The sequence below is a fragment of the Thalassophryne amazonica genome, chromosome 20, assembly GCF_902500255.1.
Source record: "Thalassophryne amazonica chromosome 20, fThaAma1.1, whole genome shotgun sequence".
Taxonomy (NCBI): domain Eukaryota; kingdom Metazoa; phylum Chordata; class Actinopteri; order Batrachoidiformes; family Batrachoididae; genus Thalassophryne; species Thalassophryne amazonica.
This window is the reverse complement of record NC_047122.1, coordinates 42,711,323-42,728,751: the sequence shown is the minus strand read 5'-3', so window position 1 is coordinate 42,728,751 and position 17,429 is coordinate 42,711,323. Positions and strand designations below refer to the sequence as shown.

The 17,429-nt window shown below is 39.9% G+C and overlaps 2 protein-coding genes across 3 annotated transcripts in view; one reads left to right on the top strand and one right to left on the bottom strand.

The window, feature by feature from the left end:
- Positions 1–6,498, top strand: part of ptpn2b (protein tyrosine phosphatase non-receptor type 2b) — a 22,503-nt gene extending 16,005 nt beyond the window's left edge. The window contains exon 10 of the mRNA XM_034160290.1: positions 5,777–6,498. Coding sequence (XP_034016181.1) covers positions 5,777–5,798 — 22 coding nt within the window. The 3' untranslated portion in view covers positions 5,799–6,498. The remainder of the gene's footprint in view (positions 1–5,776) is intronic.
- The window catches only part of psmg2 (proteasome (prosome, macropain) assembly chaperone 2), a 25,820-nt gene extending 8,391 nt beyond the window's left edge, over positions 1–17,429 (bottom strand). Inside the window, exons 1-7 of one of the 2 annotated variants that reach the window (XM_034160300.1) lie at positions 17,236–17,429; positions 15,691–15,862; positions 13,239–13,297; positions 13,025–13,143; positions 12,757–12,936; positions 12,512–12,632; positions 11,117–11,207 (exon numbers count right to left, since the gene is read on the bottom strand). In XM_034160300.1, coding sequence (XP_034016191.1) covers positions 11,127–11,207; positions 12,512–12,632; positions 12,757–12,936; positions 13,025–13,143; positions 13,239–13,297; positions 15,691–15,862; positions 17,236–17,292 — 789 coding nt within the window. In that variant the 5' untranslated portion in view covers positions 17,293–17,429 and the 3' untranslated portion in view covers positions 11,117–11,126. Of the gene's footprint in view, positions 1–10,659; positions 11,208–12,511; positions 12,633–12,756; positions 12,937–13,024; positions 13,144–13,238; positions 13,298–15,690; positions 15,863–17,235 lie in introns of those variants that run through there. The other variant, XM_034160299.1, reaches the window with a different exon arrangement.

The window sequence follows — 17,429 nt, the reverse complement described above, 5'->3', positions numbered from 1 at the left end:
TCGCTCCTAGAATCACACACACACACACACACACATTATAAATATTGTAATGGATTGGTAAAACAGTTGCATTTTCATTCTTTCTTATGAGTTGGACAATATATCAGTGAAATGATGTTTATTATAGATCTCGTCATAATTGTTCAGATGCACTGTACGCAATGACATGCAGTGTTTTCAAATAGGTTGCGCAAAGTTCATGGCTAATTCATAAAAGGGTTCGGCTAACAGCCGAACATCAGATTGAAGAGGAACAATGCGGGTTCCATCCTGGTTGTGGGACAACAGACCAGCTCTTTACTCTCACAAGGATCCTGGAGGTGGCCTGGGAGTATGCCCATCCAGTGGGAACTGCTGCGGGAGTATGAAGTGAGGGGGTCCCTTCTCAGGGCCATCCAATCTCTGTCCTCACAAAGCCAGAGCTGTGTTCAGGTTCTCAAGCAGTAAGTCGGACTCGCCTCCATCAGGGTTGCACCTTGTCACCAATCCTGTTTTGATGTTCATGGACAGGATATCGAGGCGTAGTCGGGGGAGGAGGGTCTTCAGTCTGCTGGGCTCAGGGTCTCATCACTACTTTTTGCAGATGATGTGGTCCTGCTGGCTTCATCGGCCTGTGAATGCCAGCACTCACCTGTAAATCGGAGGTCATGGTTGTCAGCAGGAAACCGATGGATTGCCTACTCAGGGTAGGGAATGAGGTCTTGCCCCAAGTGAAGGAGTTCAAGTACCGTGGGGTCTTGTTCACGAGTGAGGGGACAGTGGAGCGTGAGATTGGCTGGAGAATTGGTGCAGCAGGGACGGTATTGCATTCGCTCTACTGTACTGTTTACACGTAAAGGGAGCTGAGCCAAAAGGCAAAGCTCTCGATCTACTGGTCAATCTTCATTCCTGCTGTCACCTATGGTCATGAGGGTTGTGTCATGACCATACAAGTGGCCAAAATGGGCTTCCTCAGGAGGGTGGCTGGTGTTTCCCTTAGAGATAAAGTGAGGTGCTCTGTCATCCGTGAGGTGCTCAGAGTAGAGCCGCGGTTCCTTCACATTGAAAGGAGACAGCTGAGGTGGTTTGGGCATCTGGTAAGATACTGAGGAACGCCTCAGTATCCCCCAGTCAGAGGTGGTTAATGTAGGCTGGGAAAGGGAAGTTTGGGGTCCCCTGCGGGAGCTTTTGCCCCTGCGCCCCATTCCCGGATAAGCGGTCGAAGATGAGAGAGTGAGTACAATGCTATTTCTTAGATCTGCACTGAACTTCTTGGATTTGCTTCACAAGAAACCCTTTATGTTGTAACATAGAAGATGCTGGCTATACTTAATCACGATCACTAATAGCAATTTACCTGGTGTTGGCAAGACATTTTGGAACACTGAGCAAAACTGAGTGATCAATCTGTATGGGTGTACAGTATGTATAATTCTAAAAACCCAAACTAAGTAATAACTTGTTTATCAAGAAAAAAATGACAGTTCAAAGAAAACCATGAAGACCCAATATTGTCACAACCACAACTGTAGATCTGATCCATCATGTCTCAACAGGTTTAACTGGTGTAATTCATAGATAACAGGTAACTCCTAAGTGGGAAGATAGAAAGTCTGCAGTCCTGCAGCCTTTGCTTCGATTCCACTTTAGTCTGTTCTTTAAACAGAAAATAAATGCATTGTTTTCTCCACACGTCCTTCATTTTGAGACAAAAATGATGAGCGAAAAAAATCAGATTTGTTCTCTTGTCCTACACGAGATCAGGGATAGCTTTATTTTCCTTTCCTTTGACATTCTTGGTAATTTAGCACTAAGGCACCAGTCTTGCTCCTCATACACTTGTGTTCAAAATAATAGCAGTGCGTTTAAAAAAAAAAGAGTAATGCTCAAAATCTTTGTAATAGCTTTTATTTCTATACACACATCAGAACACTGCACATTCAATTTAAACTCGAAACATTAAGAAAAACTTAGCAGACTTGTTTTTACTTTACAGAAAATGAAGAAAAAGTAACATTAGGCTGTTCAAAAAATAGCAGTGTCTGCATTTTTCTTTATGAACTCAAATATTTACTGTATAAACTAAAAAAATGTTTAAGATTTAACTTTACTGTGAATCACTGAACTAAAATTTAGTTGTATAACCAGTTTCACGTCTGTGTTGCATGGAGTCGACCAACTTTGGGTACCTGTGAACATTTTAAAGCCATTTGAGATAATTTTAGCTGAGCAGCCTGTCATTTTCTGCACTTCTGTTTTCCCCTCTCCTATCAACTTTTTAATCAAAATACACTGTTCTTCTGAACAAAGTCTGGAACAACCTATTTTACTCAGATTTTTAGAGAGAAGCCAGCACTACAACCAGCATAAGGGTCTTGTAAGGGTCACAGAAAGAACATTTTTTGATTTGGAATAGAATGTGCAGTGTTCCCAATGTGTTTGCATGTATGGAAATTAAAGCCATTAAAAGGATTTTGAGCTTTACTCGCGTTTTTAAAAACACACTGCTAATATTTTGAACACAACTGTATGAAGGTAGGTCAGTAAGACGTAATAATGCACTTATTTCTGATGACAGCGCACCTCCTAAAATGACTAACAGAGTCATTTCTGAGAAGCTCATCTCTATTGTATGACATGTCGGTGTTGTGCCAGTAACACAGCCACGCTGTGATTTCTGGAAAGGTCTTAATCTGCTCTTGTGCTCCTTGGACAGTTTGGGCTGCATTTGCTGCACATGACAAGAGCTGATCTGTCCAGTGGGGGTTGTGTTTCTTTGCTCCCCCTGCTGTGACAGCAGCAACGGTGAAGAACACATTTAGAGGAGGTGGTTTATCCAGATCTTAAAAAAAACAGCACACCTGGTCTTGTCCATGGAGGTGTGTGCATGTGTGTTGTGTTTTTAGTCCTTTCAGGGCTTTTGTTTCTTTTGAATCACTTCACCTTGTGGTTTTGCATCATTAAGGTCCAGCTGAAATTATTTTTTATTTCCTGCTAGCGCACAGATTTCATGTGTAAATTTTGTGTCGTACTCTTTGGGAAGAATAACTTCAGAGGGTCAATTTTTAATTTTATATTTTTCGGATTTGTGATAGTGCCTCCTGCTTTTGTGCATACATGTTGCTCCCTCTAGTATGTAGACTGAGAATGTTGCTATTTGCAGCAAAAATTGTAAAACATACGGATACATACCGAATCCACTGTGGCGACTCCAAGCAAAAAGGGAGAAATCAAAGAAAGTTTTTAGGTGGTGATTGTCCTTCCTTTCGAGAACTAAAACTTCAGTCACTATAAAGAAAGGAAATGCATACATTTCCATTATTTCAGTTGGACTTTACTTTTGACTGTGCTGGAGCATGGTGTGTGTTCATGTACATTTGCAGTTTTTACTTATTGCTTATTTCTGAAAAACCGCTGTCATGCAGCCATAAATTCACTGAATATATCTGCTGTAAACAATAGTTCCACTGTTTGGGAGAGACAGAAAAACCTCAGTTTAAACTTGCATGTTAGCGCGACTTGTGACAGGCAGATGATCATGTCACATGATTTGGTGCTCATTAATGCTTGTTTACTGGCCGTTTTACACAAGATTCTGTTGTAAATTTAACATGGTAGTGTTCTTATTTTATTTTTTTAATATGCTGCCTTTTGTTCTTTTTTTTCAGTAGATGAAGTTTAAATTGTTTGAGTTTTTCTGCTACATTGTTTTTGTGGAAAACAAAAAACAGCTCCTGCACCAAAATATGTGACAATTTTTTGAAGAAGAATATTCTATCGATCCAAAAAGCCTGGCAGCTGCATTCATATCTCTCTATTCCATGTGATTGGCGGGACAAGCATAGACATGAGGTCAGCAAGTGGGCGGGGTCAACAGTTTCTGTCAGTGAACTACTGCATACTCAGCTTTAAAATCTTAGGATTGTGATGCATGCAGGCGAGGACAATTGAGCCTTGTGTGTTGCATTATCTTGGCATGTTTTCACACAACTTGGAGTTATTTTATATATTAAATAGGAATGTTGACAAAGTGGGACGAGTCCGGGCTTTTTCATGCAGGCACATGTCAAGTCGACCTTTTGTTAGAATGTGATTTATGAAGGCTTGTTGCTAATTTCAGGGTCCGAATGGACATTAAGTCTGCTGCTGCTTGTTTTAAGAAATATTACTTAGTTTTGAAACAAAAACTAAAGTTTCCTGTCATCAGTGGAGACTGTTGCTAAGATGATAGTTTTTGAAGTGTTCAGATGCTGTGAGATAGTGTAGAGGTGAAAGAGGAGAGGTTTTATCAAAGCATGACTTATCTTTGCTTAATGTTCACACACTAAGAACAACTCAGTGACATGTTGCTGTGTATTAAAAGTATGTTTGTGCTGCATTAAAAAAAAAAAATTCCAAGGTTGACATGATCAAAGCAATCTGTGCCCATGTTTCCTAAAAATGTAAATGCTCCCACACTTTTCCCCACTGTGTGAGATATTAAAGGGGAACAGAAATGCCAACAGACTATTTATAGCAAGAATGAACACAAAAAAATGCATTCTTTTGATAGTTCAAGAAACACTAAAGACCATAAAATATCTACAGAAAACCTTGTTTTAGTCGTGGTCTGAGAGGCTTTGACATCGACCAGCTTCCGCCATTTATGCAGGTCAGGCTGGTGACGTCACTGGTTGGTGGGAAGATGAGCCTCGTTCTGAGATTCCCTGCCAGAGGTTATATGACTACTAGAGTCCGCACTCCCAATGCCCACTAAACACGAACGTCCCTTCATGGACAGTGACATGACACCTAACTGAGCAAAATATTGACGAAGTTCCCAAATGTTAATGTATTTTCAATGGGGATTCGCGTGAACACACTCAGAAAACCACTCGCAAAATACGTGTTAAAATGGCATTCTGACCTGGATATTGAGTCAGTGTTAACCCCCAAAATGTGAATCGGCTGCAAATTGTGAATTATCCGCAAACGGATAATTGCAAAACGTGAATGCTGAAAAAATATCTTGCAAAACAAACGCAGGTCTTGCAAAATGTGAATATCATTATTAGTAAACAAATATTTTTTCATTTTAAGTAGTTTATTGATTTCAGTTTACGGATCAGTTACTGCAGGAAATCTTGATCACAAACCCAAAGACCGCAAAAATGTTTTTTTTTTTTTTTTTTTTTTTTTTTTTTTGGTGGGGGTCACCACAGCCGGTGAGATGTGGAGGTGATCCGAGTAGCTGTCACTTGTGTCCCGCTCCAAGGACCATATGATCAGGTGAGGAGTTTGACTGGGACGGTCCACTTGTCAAACTCAAAGAGGACCGAAACCTCCCCCTCCAGAAACAGCTCAATAATCTTAAAAGAAACATTGTAGAAACAAACACCACCAGTATCCATCCTCAGGGAGGTAGACAACGAGTTATAACCTTATTTTTATCCATATGAGCCGTCCCCTGATGTGTAATATAAAATAATATTGATCTGCACAAGCAGGCGGCTGAGAAACGAAGTACAGGGACTGTCTACAAAGTACAAAAACAAGAGACCAGAAAAAACATTCAATAAATTCAGTTGTGGTGTCACCAAATTCACTACACTGCGCTCAAACATTCTGCAAGTATGTGAATAACAATTTTTACCAAGGAATGCACAAACAAATTCTCAAAAAGTGTTTTTGTTCCCCTTTAAAGACAATATATATAGATTTTTGTGGCACCAGCTTCTTTGATCACTTCCAGGCTTCACTCAGGTGCTCAGACCATATGCAGTTTTAACATCATTAACCCTGTTGTGTTTTCTGACAGGATGAAAACTGGTGACTGCTAACCATCTGCAGCCACTAGACCACTACTCTGGCGTCAAGGCCAACATCGGCAGGGAATTCCAGCTCTGTTCTCCTCCCTTAGTCCCACACAAACTCGGCCAGGTGTCTTCTTAATTTTGTTCCAGCCCAACTGACATATTGTACACCTCCTCAGCCTGATTTTTACCACCCAGAAACAGCAGTGCATCATCAACAAATACACCAGCTCTTTTCTCATCCAGCCTGTTACACTTCATGGGTTTTTTTTTTTATATATTATTTGCAGCTTTGTTATCCTCTGCTTTTTTTTTTTTTTTTTTTTGACATTTATCAACTTAAGACTGAATACCGGCTGTGCACCACTAATTTTTAATGCTGTTCATATTTCGTATTTTTTTTAGGAAACCTTTTTCAGAGGCAAAAATAAAATGTATTTTTTATAAGAGATACTTGAAGTTTTTCACAGTGATGGAGGGTTGGTTACACCAAGGCCTCCTCCCACATAAATTCAGTGGCATGTATTGTTTCCAATGATGTACATAGTGTTGTACTTCAAAGATGTGTGTAAAGACATTTTTTTGCTTGTTAAAAAAAAAATGTTGTGGATTTGAATCATTGGACACCTGATCTGACGACATATCCTCCTTTGGAAACGAATGTCTTAAGTTTCTGTTTCACCTACAGTGTAATCTACAAATAAATCTTTTCTAGTTCATGTATCTTCCATCACCAATTCCTGGTTATTACATCACAAACATGAATCATATCTAAAAACATTTCTAACAGCTTTAAACAAACTGGAATGGTAAGTATTTAAGACTTTCTTAAGATGTGTTTTGTGTTGTTTTAAGGGCCAATTTTCTATTTTAGTGGGATTTTTTTTAAGTTCATGTTTTCCACTCCAGTCTCTTTTAAAAATAAACGCTGTCCAGACATTTCTACCCTTCACCCACAACACTTAAGCAATTAACTCAACAATGCGAAAGCCACATACTAGGAAACATAAATATACAACAGCAAAGTATGAGTCATCATGCTTAGTCGTTACAATGGCGTAACTGCTGAAACATGTTTTTGGATGGAATCAAATTTCAGAGAGGCTGGACTGCTGGGAATACAGTGTGGCTCCATGCCAACCACTTTCTGTTAGGAGGAACTACAAAAATAACGTCTTTATTCAATCAATCAATCAACTTTTTTCTTATATAGCGCCAAATCACAACAAACAGTTGCCCCAAGGCGCTCCATATTGTAAGGCAAGGCCATACAATAATTATGAAAAACCCCAACGGTCAAAACGACCCCCTATGAACAAGCACTTGGCCACAGTGGGAAGGAAAAACTCCCTTTTAACAGGAAGAAACCTCCAGCAGAACCAGGCTCAGGGAGGGGCAGTCTTCTGCTGAGACTGGTTGGGGCTGAGGGAAAGAACCAGGAAAAAGACATGCCGTGAAGGGGGGCAGAGATCGATCACTAATGATTAAATGCAGAGTGATGCATACGGAGCAAAAAGAGAAAGAAACAGTGCATCATGGGAACCCCCCCACAATCTACGTCTAAAGCAGCATAACCAAGGGATGGTCCAGGGTCACCCGATCCAGCCCTAACTATAAGCCTTAGCGAAAAGGAAAGTTTTAAGCCTAATCTTAAAAGTAGAGAGGGTATCTGTCTCCCTGATCTGAATTGGGAGCTGGTTCCACAGGAGAGGAGCCTGAAAGCTGAAGGCTCTGCCTCCCATTCTACTCTTACAAACCCTAGGAACTACAAGTAAGCCCGCAGTCTGAGAGCGAAGCGCTCTAATGGGGTAATATGGTACTACGAGGTCCCTAAGATAAGATGGGACCTGATTATTCAAAACCTTATAAGTAAGAAGAAGAATTTTAAATTCTATTCTAGAATTAACAGGAAGCCAATGAAGAGAGGCCAACACGGGTGAGATATGCTCTCTCCTGCTAGTCCCCGTCAGTACTCTAGCTGCAGCATTCTGAACCAACTGAAGGCTTTTTAGGGAACTTTTAGGACAACCTGATAATAATGAATTACAATAGTCCAGCCTAGAGGAAATAAATGCATGAATTAGTTTTTCAGCATCACTCTGAGACAAGACCTTTCTGATTTTAGAGATATTGCGTAAATGCAAAAAGGCGGTCCTACATATTTGTTTAATATGCGCTTTGAATGACATATCCTGATCAAAAATGACTCCAAGATTTCTCACAGTATTACTAGAGATCAGGGAAATGCCATCCAGACTAACGATCTGGTTAGACACCATGCTTCTAAGATTTGTGGGGCCAAGTACAATAACTTCAGTTTTATCTGCGTTTAAAAGCAGGAAATTAGAGGTCATCCATGTCTTTATGTCTGTAAGACAATCCTGCAGTTTAGCTAATTGGTGTGTATCCTCTGGCTTCATGGATAGATAAAGCTGGGTATCATCTGCGTAACAATGAAAATTTAAGCAATACCGTCTAATAATACTGCCTAAGGGAAGCATGTATAAAGTGAATAAAATTGGTCCTAGCACAGAACCTTGTGGAACTCCATAATTAACTTTAGTCTGTGAAGAAGATTCCCCATTTACATGAACAAACTGTAATCTATTAGACAAATATGATTCAAACCACCGCAGCGCAGTGCCTTTAATACCTATGACATGCTCTAATCTCTGTAATAAAATTTTATGGTCAACAGTATCAAAAGCAGCACTGAGGTCCAACAGAACAAGCACAGAGATAAGTCCACTGTCCGAAGCCATAAGAAGATCATTTGTAACCTTCACTAATGCTGTTTCTGTACTATGATGAATTCTAAAACCTGACTGAAACTCTTCAAATAGACCATTCCTCTGCAGGTGATCAGTTAGCTGTTTTACAACTACCCTCTCAAGAATCTTTGAGAGAAAAGGAAGGTTGGAGATTGGCCTATAATTAGCTAAGATAGCTGGGTCAAGTGATGGCTTTTTAAGCAATGGTTTAATTACTGCCACCTTAAAGGCCTGTGGTACATAACCAACTAACAAAGATAGATTGATCATATTTAAGATTGAAGCATTAAATAATGGTAGGACTTCCTTGAGCAGCCTGGCAGGAATGGGGTCTAATAAACATGTTGATGGTTTGGATGAAGTAACTAATGAAAATAACTCAGACAGAACAATCGGAGAGAAAGAGTCTAACCAAATACCGGCATCACTGAAAGCAGCCAAAGATAACGATACATCTTTGGGATGGTTATGAGTAATTTTTTCTCTAATAGTCAAAATTTTGTTAGCAAAGAAAGTCATGAAGTCATTACTAGTTAAAGTTAATGGAATACTCAGCTCAATAGAGCTCTGACTCTTTGTCAGCCTGGCTACGGTGCTGAAAAGAAACCTGGGGTTATTCTTATTTTCTTCAATTAGTGATGAGTAGAAAGATGTCCTAGCTTTACGGAGGGCTTTTTTATAGAGCAACAAACTCTTTTTCCAGGCTAAGTGAAGATCTTCTAAATTAGTGAGACGCCATTTCCTCTCCAACTTACGGGTTATCTGCTTTAAGCTACGAGTTTGTGAGTTATACCACGGAGTCAGACACTTCTGATTTAAAGCTCTCTTTTTCAGAGGAGCTACAGCATCCAAAGTTGTCTTCAAAGAGGATGTAAAACTATTGACGAGATACTCTAACTCCCTTACAGAGTTTAGGTAGCTACTCTGCTCTGTGTTGGTATATGACATTAGAGAACATAAAGAAGGAATCATATCCTTAAACCTAGTTACAGCGCTTTCTGAAAGACTTCTAGTGTAATGAAACTTATTCCCCACTGCAGGGTAGTCCATCAGGGTAAATGTAAATGTTATTAAAAAATGATCAGACAGAAGGGAGTTTTCAGGGAATACTGTTAAGTCTTCTATTTCCATACCATAAGTCAGAACAAGATCTAAGATATGATTAAAGTGGTGGGTGGACTCATTTACTTTTTGAGCAAAGCCGATAGAGTCTAATAATAGATTAAATGCAGTGATGAGGCTGTCATTCTCAGCATCTGTGTGGATGTTAAAATCGCCCACTATAATTATCTTATCTGAGCTAAGCACTAAGTCAGACAAAAGGTCTGAAAATTCACAGAGAAACTCACAGTAACGACCAGGTGGACGATAGATAATAACAAATAAAACTGGTTTTTGGGACTTCCAATTTGGATGGACAAGACTAAGAGACAAGCTTTCAAATGAATTAAAGCTCTGTCTAGGTTTTTGATTAATTAATAAGCTGGAATGGAAGATTGCTGCTAATCCTCCGCCACGGCCCGTGCTACGAGCATTCTGACAGTTAGTGTGACTCGGGGGTGTTGACTCATTTAAACTAACATATTCATCCTGCTGTAACCAGGTTTCTGTTAGGCAGAATAAATCAATACGTTGATCAATTATTATATCATTTACCAACAGGGACTTAGAAGAGAGAGACCTAATGTTTAATAGACCACATTTAACTGTTTTAGTCTGTGGTGCAATTGAAGGTGCTATATTATTTTTTCTTTTTGAATTTTTATGCTTAAATAGATTTTTGCTGGTTATTGGTGGTCTGGGAGCAGGCACCGTCTCTATGGGGATGGGGTAATGAGGGGATGGCAGGGGGAGAGAAGCTGCAGAGAGGTGTATAAGACCACAGCTCTGCCTCCTGGTCCCAACGCTGGACAGTCACAGTTTGGAGGATCCAAGAAAATTGGCCAGATTTCTAGAAATGAGAACTGCTCCATCTAATGTGGGATGGATGCCGTCTCTCCTAACAAGACCAGGTTTTCCCCAGAAGCTTTGCCAATTATCAATGAAGCCCACCTCATTTTTTGGACACCACTCAGACAGCCAGCAATTCAAGGAGAACATGCGGCTTTATTGGCATGGAAACATTCACTATGGATTTTATTGTACAAATATTTATTAGGAACACAAGCAAACAGATACTGTATGATGACAGCACTATATTCCCTAAGTGCACATTTGAATTTATTCCTGAATTTGAGCTAATGTTTGTACGTACATCTAAATGTTACAATGTTGCCAGTGCAGTATGGGATTCTTCTGTGTGTGGTCCGCTTGCAGTCATGAATCAGGTTCATCCAACACAAATGATCACGTGACTGCAAATAATCATCATGACGCTGTTTTGTTGTTTTTAAACCAGACTGTGACTTCCTGGATTTTTCCTTTAGGAAGCCGTCCTCACTCACCACATATCAAGCCAAACAGTGATGAAGGCCTGAAAACACACACCATGGCTGAACAACACAACTAAAAGTCAAAGTCAACATGTGTTTTGCTGCTTTGAGTTTTCTGCATTGTAAGGAAGTGAATTATAACCTGGAAACTGTTAGAAGAGTGCTGGAGGGATGCCACTGCCAAAAAGAAGCTTCCAAGAACTTGGAATCCTCCACTGGTTTGGTCCTTGCCTCTGAAATAAGAAATAAAACACTACTGATTAGATATTTGTAATATAATTTATCAACACCTGTAAGAGACTGTCCATCTCGAGCAATTTTCAAATTTCTGCTATTTACAGTGAAACAAGGCCAATACGGAGCCTAACCTGCACTGCAGTGTCTAACCTCAAACTTGTGCAAGATCTTCAAGTTTTATCAGAACCCACAATGTTCTTGTGGCATTATTGTGTACAGTAGGCTTCAGAGACTCTGCCTCCTGATGGCCATAGTTATGCTGTGTGTGCAGTGGCTCACAGGACATTGTAATCACTCCTGTGTGTGTCTGCATACCAACAAAGGAACTACAAAACAGCTGGATGAACCTTCACCATACTTGATGGGAATATTACTTTGGTTACTGTCACCAGATGATTAACATTACACAAATAATGAATGTTTATGAGTTCAACGGTGAAAGCTCAGCTTCGCCTCATTAGAACATTCCATCTTTCACTCTATTAAATATTTGTTCCATTGAAATAATGTAAAAAACATTATTTGTTTCATATAACGGCTAAAATAGATCCTTGTCATTTGATATATTAATTTCTAAACAACAGAAAAGGGACTTACATTTTGGTGTGCGTCACTGCTGCTTTGACATCAACAGTCGAACACGCACACTAAATAGGTGTCCAAAATTGTTCTCAGTCAGCTCAGAAAAACAGTTCAAAAATAATTATGACGATGTAGTCCGTGATACTTAAGTGAAAAATTGCACCAGAAATTTGTCCAGGTTTTCATAACAGCTCTTCATGCATCCAGACAGCTTATGGCATGGTGGATTTGTTTTTTATGTGTGTGTGAGAGAGAAGAATTAGCACTGTCAATTAGCTTGTTCAAATCATTGTCTGTCAGAAAAACACACTGCGTCATTTTTATCTAAACGCCGCCCCCACTAGTGTGTGCGTGGGTGGAGTTTGCAACATGCAATGGTACAAAATGTATGGAAACAAATTGCACAGTAAATGGAACCATATTTGCACATTAAATGCAACGCAACACAAATGGGATGAAAAATCCATAACAAGGATCCACTCAGCCATTACATAAAATCAGTTTGATGCACTGCCCCCAATGTTGAGCATTTTCCAAGTCTCAGTTGAGGTGACCTTGTGTATCAAAGTTTTTTCAAGATGTCTTGTGCACACGGACACATAGACACAAACACACACACAATTCCTAGATCTAATCTCCCAATGCAGGTAAACAAGTCCTTAAGCAAACAATATGTGGTCTAATGCTTGTACATTTTATGCTCCAGATTTTCACTTACAGGATTGTCCAGCAGATGGAGCCAGTCATTGACGTGGTTGACGAGGGCGAAGGCTTCTGGGATATTGTTGCCTTCTGAGCAGAAAAGCAGAAGCACGGCCAGTGGCAAATCCTCTGCGCAACTGAAAAGCACATAAGACTACTTTCAGCTTTGTTTTACAGTTTTAAATAAGCTTTTGTAAAATCCAGTTCTTAATTCCTTCAGTTTCCAGGACAGTGACCAGCAGTGATGCTCGCGCTTGGTACCTGTCTGTAAAGAGGCCTTTGGTGATACCGCCTCCAGGGATGGAGAATCGAGACTCTATGTTGGCATCTGTGATTCCCGGGAAGGGTGGCACCTGCTCCATTTCCTTCCAGGCCAGCTCCTTCACCTCTCCCTCACACAGCTTCAGCAGGGCCGGTGTGATCAGGTACCTCAGAGGAGTTCTGGCATTTGTTGGGAGGGTTGACTTGTTAAACATGATTTAAGAAGAAAGGAACACTGCTCAATTAATGCGTTTACACTATAAAGTACCCTTGCAGCTGCTGGTCGTCTCTTTGATAGGCGTGGCTGCTGGACAGGACGATTGTCCTGGAGAATCCACTGGTTTTGATCCAAGACACAAGCAACTGGCGAAACGTTTTAGCTTTATTCTGCAATTAAATCATGGTTTAGAGTAAAAAAATGTAACAACCACTCCGATGCACAAACAAGTCAACTTGGGCATGTGACGGAAGTGGAGCATTACCTGAATAATTGGCGACCTGATCTGAAGAACTGCCAGCTTCGTTTCTGCTGCTGTGTATACTGTGGATAGCAATGTTTTCTGTTATTTAAGGTTTCACAGTGTTAATTATTTCCCCTGAAAGCCACCAAATTTTTCAATCCATTCGAATCATGTGCCTCAGTTGTTATCAATTGCTCTTATCAGTGTCACCCATGTTTTCTGATGGTTAGTTGTTGGGAAAAAGCAAATGGTTCATGAAACGTGTATCTAGCAACAAGGAAAACTGCATTGATGGTCTGCTGACAGATCTTCTGAAATGTGTAGGATTTCTGTACAGGTGAATAATTCATGTCATTTGTGTTCCAACTTAATCTTCCTGAATACAAAACGCCATTCAGGCTTGACCAAGAAACAGTAAAACCATAACAGGGCAAGAGAAAAAAAAAAAGACTGTGACTAAGTTAAATATTTTACTGCATGTTGTCCTGTGATGCCTCACAAGATAACCAGTAGTGTTTCCAACTTTTGATTCTTGGCAGCCAGACTCAACAATTCAATTTCATTCAATTTATTTTATTTGTATAGCGCCAAATAACAACAAAGCTGACTCAAGGCGCTTCACATGAGTAAGGTCTAAACTTACCAAACTCTCCCTCTGGTGATAATGAGGAAGAAACCATAAGCAGATCAGTCTCAGAGGGGTTACCCACTGCTTAGGCCATTCTAACAGTTACACTGTTTTTATAGATTGTGTAAGAGTTTCTTTACAAACAGTAGAAACAGAACAGCAACAAAAACAGAGCCCTTAATTGAAAATACAGTGGAGTCCATCTTGGGTCTCTAATATATAGGTGTCCATGTCTAGCACCAGTAGGCTGCAGGGCAGGACTTCCGGTCAGTGGTGCAACCGGCGTGGAATCTCAAAGTCAGTCTGGCACCCTGGGGTGCAAGGCCAGGATCAGTCAATGATGCTGTCAGTGCCTCAGACAGAGATAAAAAGAGCAGAATCAGTCAGCCGGAAATAACGGCACCCGAGGCATTAATTCACCAGCAGTAAATCAACATGGAAACAAAGAGATTACTAAGGTGGTTGCTGGCAGCAGCCCTGTGCTGTACTAACAGCCCCAGAATTAAGATGTAGTGAGGCAGAGACCTGTTCCACTACTAATAATATGAATCAAAAGGAGAAGAAGCATAGTTCCGTTCTACACCAGTATGCTAGCCATACGAGAGGGAGAATAGATGCATCTTTAGTCTGGACTTGAATGACTCTACAGAATATCTGCAGGTAGATCATTCCACAAGGCAGATGAATGATAAGAGAAGGCTCTGTGGCCTGTTGACTTTTTTTTTAACCTTAGTGACACAAAGTAGTCCAACGTCCTGGGAACACAACACAGGCTGATATGTAGCATGTAAATAGGTCAGCTAAGTAAGGAGGTACTAGTTCGTGAATAATTTTATAAGAGCAGAATCTTAAAATCTGACCTCACAGAGACAGAAGGCCAATGAAGGGAGGCCAAAATTGGTGTAATGTGGTCAAACATTTTGCTTCTAGTCAAAATTCTGGCAGCAGCATTTTGAACCTATTAGACTCTAATAGTCTCTAATAATTAGAGACTCGTAATGCTGAACTGCAGTAAAGCAGAGAATAGAACATTGCAATAATCCAGAAACAAATGCATAAATCAGAGTCTCTGTGTCAACCATAAACCAGATGGGACGAATGTCTGCTATGTTACAAAGATAGAAGAAAGCAGTCCTTGTGATTTCTCTGATGTGTAGGTCAAAAGACAACGTGGGATCAAAAATCACCTTAAGGTTCCTCACTTTGTCAGAGTGATGTATGATGCACGTGTCTAAGTTAAGCGCTAGCTGGTCAAACTGATGTCGATGTCTCGCTGGACCAATGCTATAGACATCCAGCTTTTCAATAAAGCAAGGCAGTCCTCTAAAGTCTTGATGTATATGAGATTACCAGCAGTTATTGGCATGTACAACTGAGTATCATCAGCACTGCAGTGAAAAGTAATCCCATAATGTCGTAGAATATGCCCAAGGGGTGCTATATAAATGGAGAAAAGCAGGGGGCCCAAGACGGATCCCTGTGGAACCCTGTATTTCATCAGAACAAGGTTTGAGGTAACGTTATTGTACAGGACACAGTGTGAGTGACTGGTTAGTTAGGATGTCAAACAAAGACATTCCCAGTAATCCCAAAGTGATTCTCCAACCTATCGAGTAGCATACGATAGGTTGGAGTATAGTAAACCTGCCTCCTGTTAAGGCAGATTTACAATACTAATTCCACTATACTTTTTCAAACGTTTCAAGTTTCATTCATACAGACTTTAGTACAGGTCAAAATTTCTGATGCCACATTATGGTAATAAGATGCAACAACATATGCAAATTCCAAAGCATCGACCACAATGTAGCTCATCTTCTGCAAAGAAACCTATAATACTATTACCTTCTGCAGATGTGTGTAACTCATCAGCATCTTCTTTGCAGGTGGTGTACGGGTTGTTTCCCACCATGGGGACGAGACAGTCTGTGTGCATGTAGCCCACTCGGCTCATATTGAGGGTGCTCACAATCAGGTCAACTGCCAGCTGGCCCACATTACCAACGGCCACGGCTGGCTGGAGGCAGAATATATATATATTTAAAAAAAAAAAAAAAAAGCTTGGAGAACTTGAAAAAAAGAAACCATTTAAGAAAAAAAAAAATCAATGACAAAGAAATTAAAATCATAACATCATAATAACAACTAATTCCACTCATCATTGCATTATAAAACCAGAGCTCAATTTTGGCCATGGCAGCTTTGAAAGGTAAACAAACACAAGTGATGCACTATTAATACTACATTGCAAAGGCTGGCACAGAAGGGAAAATGTTCCAAAAATGTCCTTTACAAAATCCATTCAGACTCTAGCATATTAAGCAATCTTTTTCTATGCTTCATGAAAATATACACATTTCAAAACATGTTTCAATAATGTCTGCACACAATCATGTTCATACACTATAGGATGCTCAAATTGTTTTTGACCGGCGCCAAGGAGGTAATGGTTTCACCAGCGTCTGTTAGCAGGATAACTTAAAACATAATGAACAGATTTTGATAACATTTGATGAGTACATAGATAATATTCTGGATAATGTCCTAGAAAATGGGGGATTTTATTCTGAATTTGATCTAGAACATATTTTGGATTCAGGATCCATAAGACGTTTTAAGCATTTGGAAACATTTAATTCAGAAAATTATTAACAATGAATTTTGATAACATTTTGTAAGCAGATAAATAATAACTGGGAAATAACTGATGCAATTTTAGGGTTAATCCAGAACATATTCTCGGGCCGGTATCCAGAAGAATGTTAGAGATATAGTGACACCGAACTCAAAAATTTATGAGTGGACTTTGATGAAATTTTGTAAGCAGAGAAATATGTTATTGGGAAACAAGATGATGCCAAATACAATACAATTGCATGGTGGATGTATGTGCTCGCAGAGTGCCTTCTACTCTGCGCTGTTACACCTAATTTTTTTTAAACACATCTTTACAGAAACCAACATTAACTTTTCCAAATTTTTACTAAACAGAGACATTACTTGTTTGATTATCCTCTGCTGGCCAATAAGCCTAGGACCAAGACCTGTATGTGTGTGTGCCAAACAGTCTGCAGGTTTCATTCAAGGCAGTCATATTACTGTGTGATTTCACAGATTATACTGAGGAGAAAACCTGCAAATTCTTGACCCTCGTAACATCAGATTGGCCCTCCAAGCACTAGGTGGCGCCAAATAGTCACCTTGAAGGCAAAACGTCTAACCAGAACTGCAGTTTCTCGAGAAAATAAAACCTTCGTTTGCGTCAAATGATACTTTTCTTGCAGACGTTAACATTTTATTCCCAAAATCGTATCTGAAATCACGGGTATAACGGCGCGACAGAACGCAAAAATGTCAAAATGAAACCAAAACTCCAAATGTGTCGCTCACCATCACCAGGGTGAAGTCTTTAAAGCACGGCGGTGTATTTTGTGAGGAAATAAACATGATGCCTCTCGATAAACACACAGAACCAAACAACAGCTAAATAAAACGAGTCCAAAATGTCTTGAACAGTGAAAACACAGGTTCTGACAGTTTTCTCTTTTTTCGCGCCTGGTGTTGTGGATTTTATGAGCACCTAA